This window comes from Podarcis raffonei, chromosome 4 (genome assembly GCF_027172205.1).
Source record: "Podarcis raffonei isolate rPodRaf1 chromosome 4, rPodRaf1.pri, whole genome shotgun sequence".
Lineage (NCBI taxonomy): Eukaryota > Metazoa > Chordata > Lepidosauria > Squamata > Lacertidae > Podarcis > Podarcis raffonei.
The window spans coordinates 72,133,369-72,151,336 of record NC_070605.1 but is presented as its reverse complement, the minus strand read 5'-3'; the positions used below and the strand labels follow the sequence as shown (position 1 = coordinate 72,151,336).

General features: G+C 43.9%; 1 protein-coding gene across 3 annotated transcripts in view; it reads right to left on the bottom strand.

Annotated features, from left to right (window-relative positions):
- MXRA5 (matrix remodeling associated 5) overlaps nt 1–14,264 on the bottom strand; it is a 32,234-nt gene extending 17,970 nt beyond the window's left edge. Inside the window, exons 1-2 of one of the 3 annotated variants that reach the window (XM_053387279.1) lie at nt 13,841–14,264; nt 887–1,102 (exon numbers count right to left, since the gene is read on the bottom strand). In XM_053387279.1, the coding sequence (XP_053243254.1) occupies nt 887–1,092 (206 nt within the window). In that variant the 5' untranslated portion in view covers nt 1,093–1,102; nt 13,841–14,264. Of the gene's footprint in view, nt 1–886; nt 1,103–13,412; nt 13,684–13,840 lie in introns of those variants that run through there. The other 2 variants (XM_053387281.1, XM_053387280.1) reach the window with 2 other exon arrangements.
- Nucleotides 14,265–17,968: the final 3,704 nt, after the last annotated feature.

Here is a 17,968-nt window from a genome sequence, read left to right as displayed (position 1 = left end):
GGTTATTCTCTTGGTTTTTGTAGGCCACTATTACAATATGGCATCATTTAGGGAAGCAGCACCAGAGACAGTAGTACAGCAATTATTTCTGTATATTTTGAGTCTTGTAGGCAAAATGGGATGCTGCTTGTTTAAGTGGTCTATACACAAATTCAGCAATTGATTTGGGGAGAACCCCAGTGTGGGCAGGAGGAGAGTCACAACCCAGGTAAACAGAGGCAGAAGAAAGGATAAAAGCAATAGCAATGGTGGTAGTAAGAGCAGATGCTCTAGAGTCTAGAGGAAGTAGGAAATTCTGGAGCAAAGCAAGGGAAGGAAATTGCTGGGACATGGACACACAGAGAGTACAGCTTATCAAATATCCATGACCAAGACAGGTGTGGTAAATATAAAATTAGCTGGTTAAGGTCTTTGTTTAAGAGCTTAGAAGAAACAAGACTGGTAGGGTTGGAATGTAAGAAGTGAGCAAGAAAGCAAGTTCAACTGAAACTGGAGATCTATTTTCCAAAAAGGATAAGAAGTGATTATTAGTGCTACAACAATTGTTATCTCCCCTCTGAAAATGAAGTGATCATGATGTGGGCAGGAGAAAGGTTTGTAGCAAGACAGCAAATGCTAATGCACATTCACCATTGGCTCATTGTGTTGCTCATATACTGAAGACAAATCAGTAGCATTTATCTGGGTCTCACAAAAATGTTAAATATAAATGTAGGTAGATCACAGTAGTTTAAGATCAATTCCCATAAACGCTCCTCTTTATGGAAGGCTTTTAATCTGTACAGTAATGGTATCACATTGCAGCTCATGTGATGCACAATGCTTCAAACTAGTGGGATGAACTCTCAAAGAATGTAAAATGCCGCAGTAAAATTGCAATACAAACCCCAAATTGATTCGTTCCACATGTTTAGAGATTCTCGTTGGCACAGCTGCTAAGGACCGAAATGTGCAGTGAACTTCAGTGGGAACATAACAGGCGCATGGATGAGGACACGCAAGTGTAGTTTCCGGAAGCCCGAGAGAGAGAATCAGCACCACGGATAGTGCCCCCAAATATGTTTGCTTTAGCATCTTCACCAATTTATTCATCTCACTATACCTGTTTAATTCAAAAGAGAGAGAACTAGTTTAATTTTTAAATAGATGTCAAACATGACTATGTAGATACTCTGCATTTCATGTGGCCAGTTTGATGACCTCACTACTTCCTTAAGTGTGTGGAATCCCTTCATGGAGTAACATGTGAAGAACCCAGATCCATCACACTTAAAACACTGCTACCAAATTAACCCCAACGTGGAAGAAACCACCCGCAAGCACTCTTCTCATAAACATACACAAAGGAAGTAACAAGTGGGAGCAGAACACACCCATATACTTAAGACTTAACACAAGTTCACACCCATTAAATAACCAAAAGGCAGATCTTAAACATTTAGAGCCAATGAATGAGGTTTAGATAAAGTACTGCAAGCATTTACTTGCTCTGCTGCAGCTGAAGCATGGCTGTATGGATGGATAACTCCTAATACTACCCGTGGCTGGTGCAAAGTATGAAAAAGACCGATGACATGTCAAGCAAGGAAGGATCTTCCCCATTCTCCTTGAACTTCCTTAGAATAATCTGACCTATTTCCTCAAACAATAAGCTTTGCTTACTCTGAGCCAATCTGAGTTAAATCAGAGCTCAACCCCCGATGTGCCTCTCAAATTCCTCCTATTCACCAGTCAGCCCCACCCGCTCTTCGGATGTAAGCTCACCCCAGGCCATTTTGATCTAATTCTCCATGACTCTTGCCTGTTTCTGTTTACTTGTTCCCTTCCTGTTTGCCCTTCCCTTGATTCTGCTATGCCATCCATGACCTGGTTTGTTTTCTGTCAACAGACATCCTTACATGGCTGTGTGTGAGTCAAGGAGTAGCACAAGAGCGGCTTTGCCATAAGCTTGTTTGAAGCTCTGGAGCAACTGGCGAGTTATAGTCTCTGGAGCAACTGGTGAGTTACAGTCTCACATCCGTGCTGGAATTCTCATTCCTGATCCCTACAAGCCGCTTCCTCAGAAAAATGGCTCATGGGATTGAGCCATTAGCCTCTACAAAGCTATTTCTTTGTGTATACTCCGAAGTTCTTAGATCTGCAAGCAATAATGCTGTCATTCCTTTCCTATCAGCATCATATGCAAGCCATTATGACTCTAAAGCAGCGGTTCAAGAGGCTGAAGGGGCTTCTCAAATGTCTGTGGTCAGGTTAATACAATAGTTGCCCCTTCTTTAAAAAATAACTCCATGGCACGTCAAAGAACTTTGTACTTAACACAGTGTTTCTTTAATGCATATCAATATTTTACATATTTTCTTTTCTTTATTTTTTTTTTTTTTATAAATTTTTTATTGCTTTTTTCCAGAATCTAAATCCATCATCAATAACACAACAAAAGCGGTTTTACAGAAAGAAAAAGAAATTAAACAAGAAAAAATTCATTTTTCGAAGTCTTTTTTTTTTTTTTTTCATCATCCACTGGACTTCCCCATCTCCTCCATCCCTGCATTCTTTATAATAAATATAAACAGCAAATTAATACCTTGTTTCCTGTGTTTTTGTATTTTCATCTAATTATTCACTCTGAAATTAAAACTTTTCTCAATCATTAACTTTGTTTCTATCAACTCCGAATTTCAATACTGAAGCATATTTACCTCAAACCTTAGCAAATTTTTAACATTCATATATCTTATAATGTTTTTGTAAATAGTCCTTAAATTTTTTCCAATCCTCTTCCGCAGCCTCTTCTCCCAGGTCTCGGATTCTGCCAGTCATTTCGGCTAGTTGCATATAGTCCATCAGTTGTGTGTGCCATTCTTCCAGTGTGGGTAGCTCCTGTGCCTTCCAGTATTTAGCTATGAGAATTCTTGCTGCAGTCGTTGCATATAGAAAGAAGGTTCTGTCTTTCTTAGGTATCCTCTGGCCCACAATGCCCAAGAGGAAGGCCTCTGGTTTCTTCTGAAAGGTATACTTAAATACCTTTTTCAACTCGTTATAAATCATTTCCCAGAAGGCCTTCACCCTCGGGCATGTCCACCAGAGGTGGTAAAAAGTTCCTTCAGCCTCCTTACATTTCCAACATTTATTATCAGACAAATGGTATATCTTTGCAAGTTTGACTGGGGTCATGTACCACCTGTACATCATTTTCATAATATTTTCCTTTAAGGCACTACATGCCGTAAATTTCATACCGGTGGTCCATAACCTTTCCCAGTCCTCAAACATAATGTTGTATCCAATATCTTGTGCCCATTTTATCATGGCTGATTTGACTGTCTCATCTTGAGTATTCCATTTAAGCAGCAAGTTGTACATTCTTGAAAGCACTTTCGTCTTAGGTTCAAGTAATTCTAGTTCTAATTTTGATTTTTCCACCTGGAAACCAATTTTTTTATCTTTTTTAAAGATCTCTAAAATTTGGGCATAGTGAAACCAGTCTCGCACCTTCCCTTTCAATTTTTCAAAGCTCTGCAACCTCCAAGTGTCACCCACTCTTTCTATTATTTCACAGTATTTTGCCCAGCCACCCCCCATATTAAGTATTTTTGTGGCTTTAGCCTCCATCGGTGATAACCACCTCGGAGTCTTGTTTTCAAATAAGTCCTTGTATTTAGTCCAGACAGAAAACAGAGATTTCCTTACAATATGGTTTTTAAACAACTTATGAGACTTTACCTTGTCGTACCACAAATATGCATGCCACCCAAAAGCATTGTTGAACCCTTCCAGATCTAGGACATCAGTGTTTTCTAGCAAAAACCAATCTTTCAGCCAGCAGAGGGATGCAGCTTCATAATACAACCTTAAGTCCGGCAGGGCAAAACCCCCTCTTTCCTTTGCATCTGTTAATATTTTAAATTTTATTCGGGGCTTTTTGCCCTGCCAGACAAACTTCATAATGTCCCTCTGCCACTTTCCAAAACATTCCACTCTGTCCACGATCTGTAGGGTCTGGAACAGAAACAGCATTTTTGGCAATACATTCATCTTTACTGCTACAATTCTTCCCAACAAGGAAAGTTTCAATCTTGACCAGATTTCTAGATCCTTTTTAATTTCAGACCAACATTTTTCATAATTATCTTTAAACAGATTCAAATTTTTCCCAGTCAAGTTGACCCCCAGGTATTTCACTTTATTAACAACGTTTAGTTCTGTTTCCTTCTGAAACCCATCTATTTCTAAAGGTGTCAAGTTTTTTGCTAAAACCTTAGTTTTTTGTTTGTTTAACTTGAATCCCGCCACCCGACCAAACTCAGAAATTAATTCCAATACTCTTTTTGTGCTGGACACCGGCTCCTGTAATGTCAAAACCAAGTCATCTGCAAAGGCCTTCAGTTTATATTGTTTTCCTCCGACCTGTATTCCTTCCACCTGCTGATCCTTCCTGATCAAATTTAGCAAAACCTCAAGGACAGAAATAAATAGCAAGGGTGATAGGGGGCACCCCTGTCGTGTTCCTTTTTCAATTTTAAACTCTTCTGTCACCACATTGTTTACTATCAATTTAGCCTTTTGTTCTGAATATATTGCATCTATGCCATTTTGGAACGCCCTTCCCACTCCCATCCCTTCCAAATTCTTCTTCATAAATTTCCAAGATATATTGTCAAAGGCCTTCTCCGCGTCTATAAATATCAAAACTGCTTTTGTATTCAAATTTGTCTGTAGAAGTTCCAGAACGTCAACAATGTTCCTAGTATTATCTGACAAATGCCTGCCAGGGAGAAAGCCTGCTTGGTCTTTATGAATAACTCCATTTAAGACTTTTTTCAATCTATTTGCCAAAATGTCAGCAAAAATCTTGTAATCCACGTTTAGGAGTGAGATGGGACGGTAGTTCTTAAGTTGAGTCTTTTCAGATTCCAATTTTGGTATCAAAGTGATGAATGCCTCTTTCCACGATTCTGGTGCCCCCTTCCCTTCCATAATTTGATTACATACCTCCATCAATGGCTGAGTCAGGTATTCCTTCAATATCTTATAGTATTTGGAGGTAAGTCCATCTGGGCCCGGGGATTTGCCTAGTTGCATGTTCTGAATGGCATTTTCGATTTCCTGTTGGGTTATTTTATAATTCAGGTCAGTTTGTTTGTCTTGTGTTAGTTTTTGTAGGCCATAGCTTTTTAAAAATTTATTTATTTCAGTCTCCACTTGGGGTCCTTGGGAAAACAATTTTTTAAAATATCTCTGGAAACACTTTCTAATTTCCTCTGGTTTCTGAATACATTCTCCTTCAACCTCTAGATTGGTAACAAAGTTCAGTTTTTGTCTCTTTTTCAGCTGCCATGATAGCAGCTTCCCACATTTATTTGCCGATTCAAATGATCTTTGTTTCATCTGTTTGATTTTCCATTCAACTTCTTGATTTATCAGTTTTGCATATTGTGCTTGATGGAATTTTATTTCTCTCAAAACTTCTTTTGATTTTGGATTTAGTCTCAACTTTTTCTCTCCGTCTTTTATCCTTTCCAAGATCTTGTCCTTTTTACCGTTCCAGAGTTTTTTCTTAATAGAATTCTGCTGTATCAGAAACCCTCTCATAACAGCTTTGCTTGCGTCCCAGATTGTTTTTTTTTCCACCGAAGTGTTCAAATTTAGTTCAAAGTAGTCTTTCATCGTCTTTTGGGCCTTCTTCACTATCTCCTGGTCTCTAAACAATGCATCATTCATTCTCCATCTGAAGGATCCAGCTGGTGTAAGTCTCAAGTCCATTTTCAAGGGGTTATGGTCGGAGCAAGTTTTAGGGCAGATCTCTACTTTTTTGGTCTTGGGTGCCAGTCCTCTAGATATCCAGATTTGGTCGATTCTTGTCCAGGATAGGTGGGCCTCAGAAAAGAATGTTCCCTCTCTACCTAGGGGGTTCTTTGTCCTCCAGATATCAATCAAGTCCATATTGTCTGTGAGTTCAAAAAAAGTCTTTGGTAGTCTGCCATCTTTAGTCACATTTTGATTTTGTGACTTATCCATGTGTGTGGAGACAACCCCATTCATATCTCCCATCAGAATGATGTTATTATAGTCCATATGGTCCAGCATTGTCTCATGCAGCTTCCCATAAAATTCAGATTTCCCCTCATTTGGTGCATAAATTCCAATTATCAAAAATTTTTCTCCTTGTGATTGTATTTCGATCGCCAAAATTCTTCCTTGTTCATCTTTGAACACAAATTTTGGTGCTAGGCTCTCCTTTGCATATATCACGACTCCCCTTTTCTTTTCTTTAGCTGATGAAATAAATTCTTGGCCTAGTCGCTTGTTTATTAGCACTCTTCTGTGGAGCCTAGTCACATGGGTTTCCTGGAGACAAATGACGTCTAGTTGTTCTTTCCTCAAAATGTGAAAAATCCTTTTCCTTTTTTCAGGGGAATTTGCCCCATGGATATTCCAACTAAAAAGCTGCAGAGACATCCTGGATCAGCTTGTTAGCCGATGGGGTTGTCTCCCTTCTCGTCTATGTCTGGAGGTGGATCTTTTGTACCAGGCGTGGGGGGTGGCCAGGTACCTGCTGTCCCTTTTCGAAGGTCCTCCCCGTGATCGTTTAGGAATTTTTCTTGCTCTTCTGCTGTTCTGATTCTCACCTTCTTCCCTTTCAAATTAAAAGATAATCCTTGGGGGAATTCCCACCTGTAAGGGATTGTGTTGTTTCTTAATAATCTTGCCAGATCCTTGTATGTAGTTCTTAAGTCCAACAATTGTTTTGGTATGTCTCTGAAGATTTCTGCTGTCTTTCCCTGTATCACCAATGGGTTTTTAAAATGTAGGCCAAGTATGTTGTCTTTTTCTTGCTTGTATCTCAATATGATCAAGCAATCCCTTGGTTTATCTTTCTTGGCCACTCTTCCCAATCTAAAAGCGGTGACGATTTTGAAGTCTTTCTCTTCTGCCAAACCCCAGAACTTGGATATTTCTGCAGTCAAAAAGCCAGCCAAATCTTCCTTTTCTAGTTCTGGAATATTTCTAATCCTAAGATTACTTTCCCGGTTTTTCAGCTCCGCCATAGACAGATAGGCCTGTTGTTCAGTGACCTGTCTACTCAGTGGTCTTACTTCCCCTCTTAATTCCTCAATCCTTTTTTTGTTTTGGTCTGCTTTCGTGTTTGCGTCCTCAGCTAATTTTCGGTTCTCTGATATAGTCTTTTCAAAATTTCCTATCGCCTGTGTGTTTTGAGCAACTTGGTCTGTCAACTTATTAATCGTTGCTGTAACCTGGTCAAATTTAGCCGCTTGTTCATCAGCTTTCTTATTTAATGCTGCCAGTTGATCCAATATTTCTTTAGAAATAGGGTCTAATCCTCCTGCAGCCATATCCTCCAAAACTGGCTGTTTAAATTGTCCTTCTTGCAGACCTGTCACAATTGGAACAGATGATCTACGTGGCTGCACAGGCAAAGTTGATTGCAATAGTTCAGTTTGTTTTGCTTTCTTGGCAGCCCTTGTTTTTCCTGCCACACTCATTCCACAACTGTCTAGGTTTCAAGGTCAAATTGTAAATCCCATGGGAAAAGCAATCATCCAGGCAAAAAGATTTCCAAAACAACCAGCAGTTCTCAGAGGTTTATATTTCCACAATCCAGCAGGGGGAGCTCCCCAAAAGTTTCCACCATTTAATTCCCAAATATGGTAAAATCCAAAATAAGGGGGGGAAACCCTCTAAATTCACTTTAAACTGCAGATGATAAAGGTTCTTTGCGAAGGTGTGAACAACAGTTCCTTTTTTGTAACTGCAAAGTAGCCCAATGTAACTTTATGTCTCTATACACAGTTGCCACAGTCTGATGTTACTTTGTATCCAGGCAGCCCGTGAGCTGGGGCTTATAACTTTATAATCCACAAAATATAGAGAGGTATAGCACAGTCTCACAATCAAATCCAAACTTGCAGGGTAAGTTCCAACTTCTTTTAAACTCCTTTCAACGCTTCCGCATTAAAAAAACTTTGCTCAGTACTTTAAACAGGGACGGAAGACTGACTTCCTTTTTAGCGTCTCCCGCTTTCAGCCGAAATTCACCAATTTGATGTCCAAATAAAGCCTCAAATTTCTTACTCACGAGTTTGTTGTTTCCAATCAAATGTTCAAAGAAGAAAGGTCAGCGCTCATCAGCAGCAGCCGCGCGGCTTCGCTTCCGCGGAAAGAGCGATGGATTCACAGCACCGCTACCCCCTCCACGTTCCGGAGCCCCTTACGGGGTCCCTTCTGCGTATCCGAGGTCGCTCCTGGTGCCCGCCGAATCCCACGGCCACGGGCTCACTCTACCCGTGGTTTTCCTAAACGGGTCGTCGCTGTGCCGCAGCGCACGACCCTTTTCCGCGGAGCCCCTCTTCAACAACTGAAGAGGACCGCCATTGCTGTTTCGCGCCGCCTCCGGAAGTCCATATTTTCTTTTCTTTAGAGGACTAATAATCATCTACTTCTATTCATATAATTCCTGCTTAGAGTCAGACAGAAGTTACAACATCAAAAGATGACTTCCTACTCAAAATCCTGGGCTCAGGCCTCTAAGTGGAAAATGATGTACCGCGAGGTTTCTTTCTTCCTTTTAAATAAGAAGATCCATAACAATGGAAAATGCATTATGCCGTCACAATGCCTTCCACCCCTACAGATGGAAGACCCTAGGGAAAAGCTGTAGCTCTGTAGCAGAGCACATGCTTTGTATGCAAAAATATCCCAGGTTCCATCCCTGGAATCTTCAGACTCTTGCCTGAACCCGTGAAGAGCAGCTGCCAAACAGTGCAGATGGACCAATAGTCTGACTTGGTATTAGGCAGGTTCCTATGCTTCCTACATTTGGCACAATGGCAAACACGTACTGGCTAGAAATAATGGCTTTTTAAAGTTCACAAGTTCTTATTACACAGAAATGAACATTTAAAATATGAATGATGGAGAAGCTATATATGAAGACTAGCAATTGTATCAGGATATCAACTACTAATTTAACCAGAGAGCTCTGTTGATGTTATCTAAGCCCATCACAGTATAAATGCTGGCATTTGCACTGTTTCTGGGTTTAGAAGATGATTGCAATGAGAATACTTGTTGAATCACACAGGGACTACATATAGGTATTTCTGTTTCTCAGTTGGTGCCTTCTCTTAATATTCTTTGTAATGTGCTGCTTATCTATGTCTTTTCCTCGAGAAGATGTGAGATTAAAAAAGAAGCAACTTATTCAAACATTCAAAAACACAATTACTGGTGGACAGAACAATCCAAATCCCAGGTGGGCAGCAGAGACATCATCACCTCTGCACCCTTTTTGCTTTCACCAGTCAGAGTGGAAGGCGGAGTACAGGGGAACTGCTGTGCCAAACTGGAGCTTGCACAGTGACCAGGCTCAATGCTAATGAGTGACAGCAGTGAAGCCAGTTCACTCCCTCCCCTCATTTGTGGACTTTCTGCAGGTGAGGATCCCACAGGTGGTACTTTCTTCTGACTGCATATTTGGGAATCGGAATGGGGAGCTCCATGCCGGAAGAGTGGTACTCCAGTCTCTGATGGCAGAGATAGGCATGGAGAGACACAGATGCTCAAGTTGGGGTCTGGTAGTGATGATGGTGAGGGATGCACACACAATGCCTGGCCCCAATGTCCAGGTGAGTTCTGACGAACCTGCTCATTCTCTGATCCTTCCCTTTGTTGAGCAGGAGAGGTCTGAAGGGGTTTATTTTATTCATATTTGCTTTAGCTATCAGGGATCCTGATGAAGGAGGGTGCCCAATCACACAGAGGTTTCTACTCGCTTTCAAGCAAACTCTAGTTCAAGTCTCATTCAGACGGCTCAACAGGACAAGGTTGGAGACTGAGCAGGAGGGGATGTGCATGTTAGGTGTAGGGTCAGCAAAGACAACACCATGCCTCCTAAACATACCTTGATGATGGATATGAATAGTCCACTGGAGGTTGGGTCAAAGCCAATAATGGACATGTAAATGCTTCAAATGAGCCAAATGACAGGACACTTCCATACAGCAGTTTATTGAGGATTTGGTGATGCTCATGCATGGAAGACTTTTCAGGGTCCTCATCAAAATGCCACCTCAGCTTCCCCACCCCATTTAATGTGAATTTACCAGTTTAGTGATTTGTTTGGTTTTGTGTGTTTTTTAACTTCATTGAGTTTTCTGTGGAAAATCTGATTTAAATGGAAAAAATAATATAGGGTGGAATTTGAGGAGGACAATGCCAAGTGAACGTTGCACAAAACATGCATTCATGAGCACCACCAGGTCCACAATAAACAGCAGCCCTTGATATCATTTGCTACGGGAATCTGCTACTCAGTAGTTGGGAAATACAGTGAAACCTGCTTCATGGATGTGAGTGACCAGTGAGCCTGCTATTGAGTTTCTAGTAAGGTTGAAGGTGAATTTGCACTTTTTAATAATCACAGGGGAGAAAGAATGTACCTGCACTGTGTCCTGTCCTGTACCTACACTGTGCTTGACAGGAAAAAACACTTCTCCTAAATTTCTCTAGCTTGTAATGGATATAAACTGCATTGAAAGGGCCAAGGACCTTGTTTTATTAGCAGTTTGGTGGTTGGTGACTGCTAGGGTGCTTAACCCTCATACAGAAGAAGGAATTTCAGCAAAGGCAGCATGTCATGCTATTATGTTACATGAGTACGAAAAGGAGCCCCTGCCAAAATCTGCAAGCTTATGTAGCATTTAGAGCAGAGATTTCCATAATGTGTGCCGTGACATGTTAGTGTGTCGGCTACAGTGTGTAGGTGTGTCACGCGAATGCTCCCCACACTCCTCCCAGGGCTGGAAAGGGGTTAGCTTAGCCTCCGGTTTGATAGTAAAGCTGGATTACTGTATAGTGAAATGAGGCATGTCCAAAAAATGTGTCACCAACATGAAAAATTTGGAAAGCTCTGTTTTAAGAGTTACAGGAGCCCGTTTCCCCTTTGTTTGATGATTACTTTGAAAAGTGGTTACCAGTAGAAGGAAGCCAAGTAGCATGCTAGATAGAGTCAAGTCTAGGAATCTGGGCTTGGTGCACAGGAGAGCAAAAAACAGAGGATGTGTAAAGAGAGGTCATGGGTTGAAGAGCAGCAGATCACATTATGACACAAGCAGAGATCCAGTCTACATCAGAGGAGGAGTTGTGGTTAGAAGGGAGCAGGGCACAAACAAGTAGTAAAATATAATCAACAGTGAATAACCACCGTTCTAGTCAGAAAGCTTTACAGTCGTATCTTGGAAGTCAAATGGAATCCATTCCTGAAGTCTGTTCGACTTCCAAAATGTTCAAAAGCCAAATTGTGGCTTCTGATTTTGGGTTTGTGGCGTTCGGAAGCCGAAACATCTGAGTTCCAGGGCGTTCAGGATCCAAGATACGACTGTACTTTGGTACTCTCACTTGCCTCTAGCCGATAAAGATTAATTAGTGGGCAAGTCACCAGAACTCAAAGGCTAAGGGATGCCAGCTCCTGGGGGTCAAGCTGTTTTGTTCCCCCTTAATATATTTTGGGAGGGGGTCAGGGCTGCCCAATGATGAGCTGAGTGTGGTACAGCTTCAGTGGCAAACTGCTGCTCCTCCTGCCATTGAAGAGAAGGAGGCTGGAAGCAGCCTTCTGTCAGTGGTGGAACCAGGAAGAGGTGGAGTAACTGGCCACTGAAGCCTCACAGCCACAACATTTGGCTCTGCTCCCAGCTCCTCTCGACGTCACATGTGTCACATCAGGATGTTGCATCACATGTGATGTCACCCTCATCACGTTGGACCTCCAATCACCCTCGCAAGCTGGTGATCTATATACAGTACTCTGAGCTCATCAGCAGAAGTTTGGGATGCAACTGTAATAAATAAAATAACTGAAATATTAATTTAAGCTCTGTGGAGATAGGCTCTGTGGAGAGGGAAAGTGGTTTGAACTAGATGACTTTTGATCTCTTCCAAGCCTGTAACTCTATAACACCAGTGAAGCAATGAACAAGCAATTCCAAGGGTACCAAAATAACAGAAGGAATATAATACTTGGATCTAATTACCAAATCTCTCCTATTGAAAAGTGGCCTATGGGGATGGCGATGTGCAAAGACACTAACATGTGACAGGGATAAAGAGATCTTGGCTTAGACTGGGGTGACTCTCCAATTTCAGTTTGAGGGCCACACTGACAGCCACCCCTCTGAGGGCCACATGTAAACACTGCCTTAGATGTGTGCCCCTGAGGGTAGAAAACTTTGGCAAAGTGGTACAAACTGGTGGGTGATGTGCTTGAATTGGATTATCAGAAGCATCCCTGCATCTGCAGGGGACATCCTGCAACTCCAAACATCTTCCTTGCTCTCTAGAACAGAGAAGTTGGGGGAAAGGGTGAGAAAATAGAGGAAACGTAAGACAGCAGAGGAAATTACTGCTTTGAAATCCTGCTTGCCCCATTCCATCTCAGCATTCATACTGTTTCCCACCGCCCCCTAGGGATTGTTTAGAGTTATTACCTAGGCAGAGACCTTAAGGGTCAAGAAAGCAGGATTATTGAGATAATGTATGAGGTGCTAGGAAGGCTCTGAATACTCTAAAGGGCTATATATAAACACAGTGCTGATGATGCAAAGGAAGACACATTGAATCTGGGAGACCAGACAGGGTGAAGTCAGAGAGAGCTTAACTTCTGGATGGGCAAAGGACCGTCTTGTGTCGATCCCTCTGCAGATGATTTCACAACACTCCATCCTGCATGTGCGTTTTGTCTGGGCAGGGGCTGTGGTGGGATCAAGTCCAAGGATTTATCCCCCAAGGTGGCCTCAGGTTTCCTCCTGGAGGCGGGAGAACGAGTAGGTGGTGAAGGAAGGCAGGCTGATTATTTCCCCAGCCCTTCTCAGGGCAGCTGAAGGTGATGTGCCTGAGAGCTACACTGTTTAAGGGATACCTGAGCTGGATGTGCTTTCCACTCCTAGCTTCATTTGGAGGGCACATGCTTCTCATTAGAGAAGAATGTCCTTAATTCACTGAGTCATTACAGCGATATATCCCTTGGGGAAAGAAAGAGGAAAGAAAAAGAGAGAGAAAGAAAAAGAGAGGGGGAGGGAGAAAGCGCCACTTCCATCTCTAGAAAGTGAGTTTCTATTCCACATTTCATCCCGACCTTTCAAACACAGCAACAACAAAGGGGCGGATTGTGAAATTCAAACTAAGCCAGACAAAGTTCCAATCCTTTCTAATCGTTCCAAAGCAACAACTGCAAGTCCACTAGCTTGTGCAATTTATTCTCTCTCTTTCAAACAAAATATAATGACAAAAGCAGTTGAGGCTGTTTGACTACGGGGCAGGAGGAGTCTCCTTCAGCAAGATTGCCTTCGGGAGGCGCAGCAAGCCATGCAAGAGGTGGAGAGCGCGCGAGAGATTACCTACTGTTGGCCAAGAGTGTCAGACACTGTTGCTTGCAGGATCCATCCTGTCGACGAATAGCAAAGAACAGCTAGTGCCACGGGCGGGCGCTTCGCCTGCCTGCCCGAGCAACACCCCACCCCCGCCGACGCCCCCGCCTCGAGCGCCTTTCTGGGTCTCCTCTTCCGTGGACTCCAGAGCTGCGCGCAAACGTAGTTCACACCCCACCCCGAAGGTGCGCGCTTTGAGCCGAGCTCAGCAGTCTTCCTTCCTGGTTCTGCAACTCCCAGTTCTGAGATGCATCAATCCGGGGAAAGTGGGGATGTGAGGAGAAGAAGGGGCGGGAAATAGATACACATCTTAAGATTTAAAAAAAAAATGGGGAGGGAAACAAAACAAAACGGGAGCTCAGGAATCCTTCCCAAGATCTATTCTCTGTTTTCCTCACCCCTGTTAGGCAGTAAATCCAGGAACTCTTATTGAAGAGCCAAGTGAAAAGCGAAGGAATGCAAAGCAGGGTAACAGAACAGGGAACTTGGAGCGCTTCTGTCCTCTCGGCGCTTCTCTCTTTGAACACTTTGAAACAAGAGGCACCAGCGAGCTTGGGGCTTTTTTTCTTTCTTTTTCTCCCTACTTCCCCACCGAGGCGCTTCCGCAGCCAAACTCTTGCCCCGCGGACGGACTCTGCCCCTCCGGCTCCCTCCGCAGCTGCTGCGTCTCGGGACTAGCAAGAGGAGCGCGCCCCGCGCCAAGCATGCCCCGCGCTGGCTCTCTGCCTCCTGCGTCTTGCGCGGCGCGTTTGCAAGCAGGCGCGAGCGGCGGCTCTCCTTTGCCTGGTGGGCGGCTCTGGGAGGCGGAGGGGAGCGCGCGGCGGACTGAGCTTCGCGGGAGGAGACGACGAAGGGGCGCCCCTCGGTTGCCCATTGGCTGAGCGCGCGAGCGGCGTGGGGAAATCCCCTTTCGCGCAAAAGCGCAACTTAACTTGCCGTCCCTTTTCCTGCGCGCCCGCCTTTCTGCGATTCATGCGCCCACGTGGGACACGCCGCCTGCAAGGGGCATAGAATCGCAGAATGGTACAGCTGGAAGGGACCCGTGGGGGTCATCTAGTCCAACCCCCTGGCATGTGCCACCAGAACTCGTCTTGGTGCTCCTGGCTGTCCGCCACCATTTCCCCTTTCCACAGAAGCTCCTGCCAAAGCAACTCTGTATCATTGCACCAGATAGTCTAAGGGTGTTCACAAATACGATTTCCCCCCATGGTTCATTGTCATAGATCATGATAGAGCAGTTGGCATAACCTGATATAAAATAAGGAGCCCATTATCTGGTACTAGTCCTTATCTTCTGCATGTCCTGGAAGTTATGAGTAAATATCCTGAGCTAATGCCTAAAGGAAAGATCAGCAATCCTGCGCTACCAGCCAACTTTAATTACCATCTCCTGTAGGTAAAACACACGATTCAAGAAACATACAAGGCAACTAGGTAGAGGTAGCAAAATAGGAAACAGGAATTTGTACGAAATAATGGTAGAAAGGAATAAAGATATTTTGGCACTCACCCCAAATGACCCCTCTCTTCTCCGTAAAGTTGCATTGATTTAAAAGACTACCAAAACCCTAGATTTTCAATGGCTAGGTAGTTCAAAACAGCAATGGGCCCCCCTGTTTGCTCTGCAAAAAAAGGACCAGCTTCATACCCCACTGGACCTGGACCAAAAGAATGGGTGAGAGATCTCTGTTGCCTGGTTTGTATGGGATTTTAAGGGAAGAATTTAACTCTTGCAGGAGGTCCAGATTTTGCATCCCTCACTTTGTTCCATGAGGCTTCGGAGTTGAGTTGAGCCCATTCTTTTCTTCTCATGAGCATGGGTACTTTGGCAAATTGTCACTCTCCAGGCTCTGGGGATAGTTAGGGGTCTTTTTTTTTTTTTACTCTTCAGATTAAGATGTGTTTGTGCTGTACGATTTGCTTCTCCCTTGAAAAAACAAGAAAACATGGCTCCCCCATGTAAACAAGCAAGCAAGCAAACAAACAAACTGGGGCTAGACATGCTTTTCTTTTCTTTTCTTTTCTTTTCTTTTCTTTTCTTTTCTTTTCCTTTCTATACAATTCCCCCTGAGTTTGAGAGAACATCAAGTCCTGTTGCTGCTGGGGAAATTTTCTGCATTTTGGTCAAACTGTGTGATATGTGCTAGCTCCACCAGACTACAGTGGTACCTCGGGTTAAGAACTTAATTCGTTCTGGAGGTCCGTTCTTAACCTGAAACTGTTCTTAACCTGAGGTACCACTTTAGCTAATGGGGCCACCTGCTGCCACCGCACCACCGTTGTGCGATTTCTGTTCTCATCCTGAAGTAAAGTTCTTAACCTGAGGTACTATTTCTGGGTTAGCAGAGTCTGTAACCTGAGGTGTCTGTAACCTGAAGCATCTGTAACCTGAGGTACCACTGTATAGGCAACAGGATTACCTGTTTTTAAAATTTAAAGCAGGAAATGGAATCTGGCTGGTGGGCCAGGACATTAATTTCCCCATCCCTTGGAGGCCAAGTTTGACAGGGAGTTTGCCAATGATGTCAGGTGATCTCCTCCCCTACCCACAGGGGTATTCTAAATCCTCTTTCAAAGCACTGTCTTGCCCAGCGATTCACATTAGCTGTGAGTGAGTACTGAAGGGCTCCAATACTCAGTGGAGGCTGGGCCATTTGGGCGAATGGGGCACTGCTCCAACAACCTCAGTCTGCCATCAGCCAGCCTCCACCTGTCTGCCTTGCTGCTTCCTGTCCAGGGGGTGGCACTGCTTGTCAGCTTCCTCCTCATTAGTCTCAGTTTTGGCCCTGTAGAACTTGGCAGGAGGGAGGATGGGGACAAAGCGAAAATTCATTGGTTCTTCCTGTCATTGGCTCCGACTCCACTTACCTTCTTGCCTTCTGTCTCACAATTTCCAGAAGGCATCAGCCACCACTGCTGGTATTTCATGGTACGACGGCTCTACAATGAACCACGCATCTAATAACGAACAATCATTGGCTCTATAGTGAGCAAGGCAGTATAAGGTTTCACCCCAGCTGTTGGCAGTCCTGTCTTCAACGCTGAATAAAAGAATGAATATGTATAGAATAGAAACAAATGACTGGTATTGTCAAAACCGGTGCTGATGTTTAAAGCTCAGCGCAGAACCACACGTCAGCTTTTTAATCTCACATTTTTTCATTGCAAATTGTTACCGTATTTTTCGCTCTACAAGACACACTTTTTTCCTCCTAAAAAGTAAGGGGAAATGTGTGTGCTTCTTATGGAGCGAATGCAGGCTGCGCAGCTCTCCCTCTTGCTGTTCTGGCTTCAGGGATAGCCGTGCAAAGCCTCTTCAGTGAAGTGGGAGCGTTCCTCCTGCTTCGCTGAAGAGGCTTTGCACTGCTCTGCTGAACCCAGCACAGCAAGAGGGAAAGCTGCCTCTTGTTGTGATGCCTTAGGCTGATCCTCCCTCCTCCTTCCTCTTCAACAACATTTGATTCAGAATATTATTTTTCTTGTTTTCCTCCTCTAAAAACTAGGTGTGTCTTATCGTCGGGTGCATCTTAGAGAGCGAAAAATACGGTAAATTGTATCTGAAATCATTTTATGACTGGCAACAGTGGGGCTTATGCCCGCAATGCCTGGAAAGGGGCATTCTTCCATGCACTACAGTTCAGGGTAGGAGAGGGGTGAGGAAGCTTCTGCCCACTCACCTCCTGCTCTCTGGGTCAGGCCTGACCGGTGGCAGAGCTACTGTAGCCGGGCGTAAGATGCCTCACAGGCAAGGAGGGTGGGCAACAGCATTACCTTCCACTTGCCTGCTCTTTCCCCCAGGGTCAGTCTTGACCTGGGGCAGAGCTACGTCAGGCACAAGTGCCGCCGCCAAGGCACAGCTCCCTCTGGTGCAGACCCAGGCTCCAATGAAGGAGTCTGCTGTGGGGGCACCTATTTGTGCCCCCTCTCAAAATTGCACCCAGGGTCACGGCATGAGCCATTCAAGACTGAAGAATTCTTTCCATCCTCATACCATTTCACTGTGTTGAATTGCCTGCCCCCCTTTCTCTGTGTGTATGTAAGTGATAGCACAGTTAATTCTTCAAAGATGTGCTTATTAATACGAAATTATGGTGAGTCTGTTTCATAATGTTTTAATTTGAAAGTAGACTTTTGTGGCTCAGTTAAATGGCAAGATGCTTTTTTATAGGCCTGTCAAGCGAGAACAGGAGACACTGCTGTTTTGTTTATTTTTAAATGTTGTCCCCATCTCTCCCCCCCCCATTAGAAGAAAATTAAATGGAAATCCCTGTCACAATGAATGTGGAACTGCTACTAAAGACAGCATTTCCCATGCCAAGCTATGGGAGCAGCTGCGGCTCGGTGAGTGTGTGCAATGATTTGCATGCAAGAGAATCCTGGCCTCGGCCCAGTATATCCAAAAGAGCATCTCCACCTTGATTGTCGAGCCCCGACACTGAGATCCACTTCCAAGGGCCTTCTGGTGGTTCCCTCACTGTGAGAAGTGAAGTTACAGGGAACCAAGCAGAGGGCCTTCTCGGCAGTGG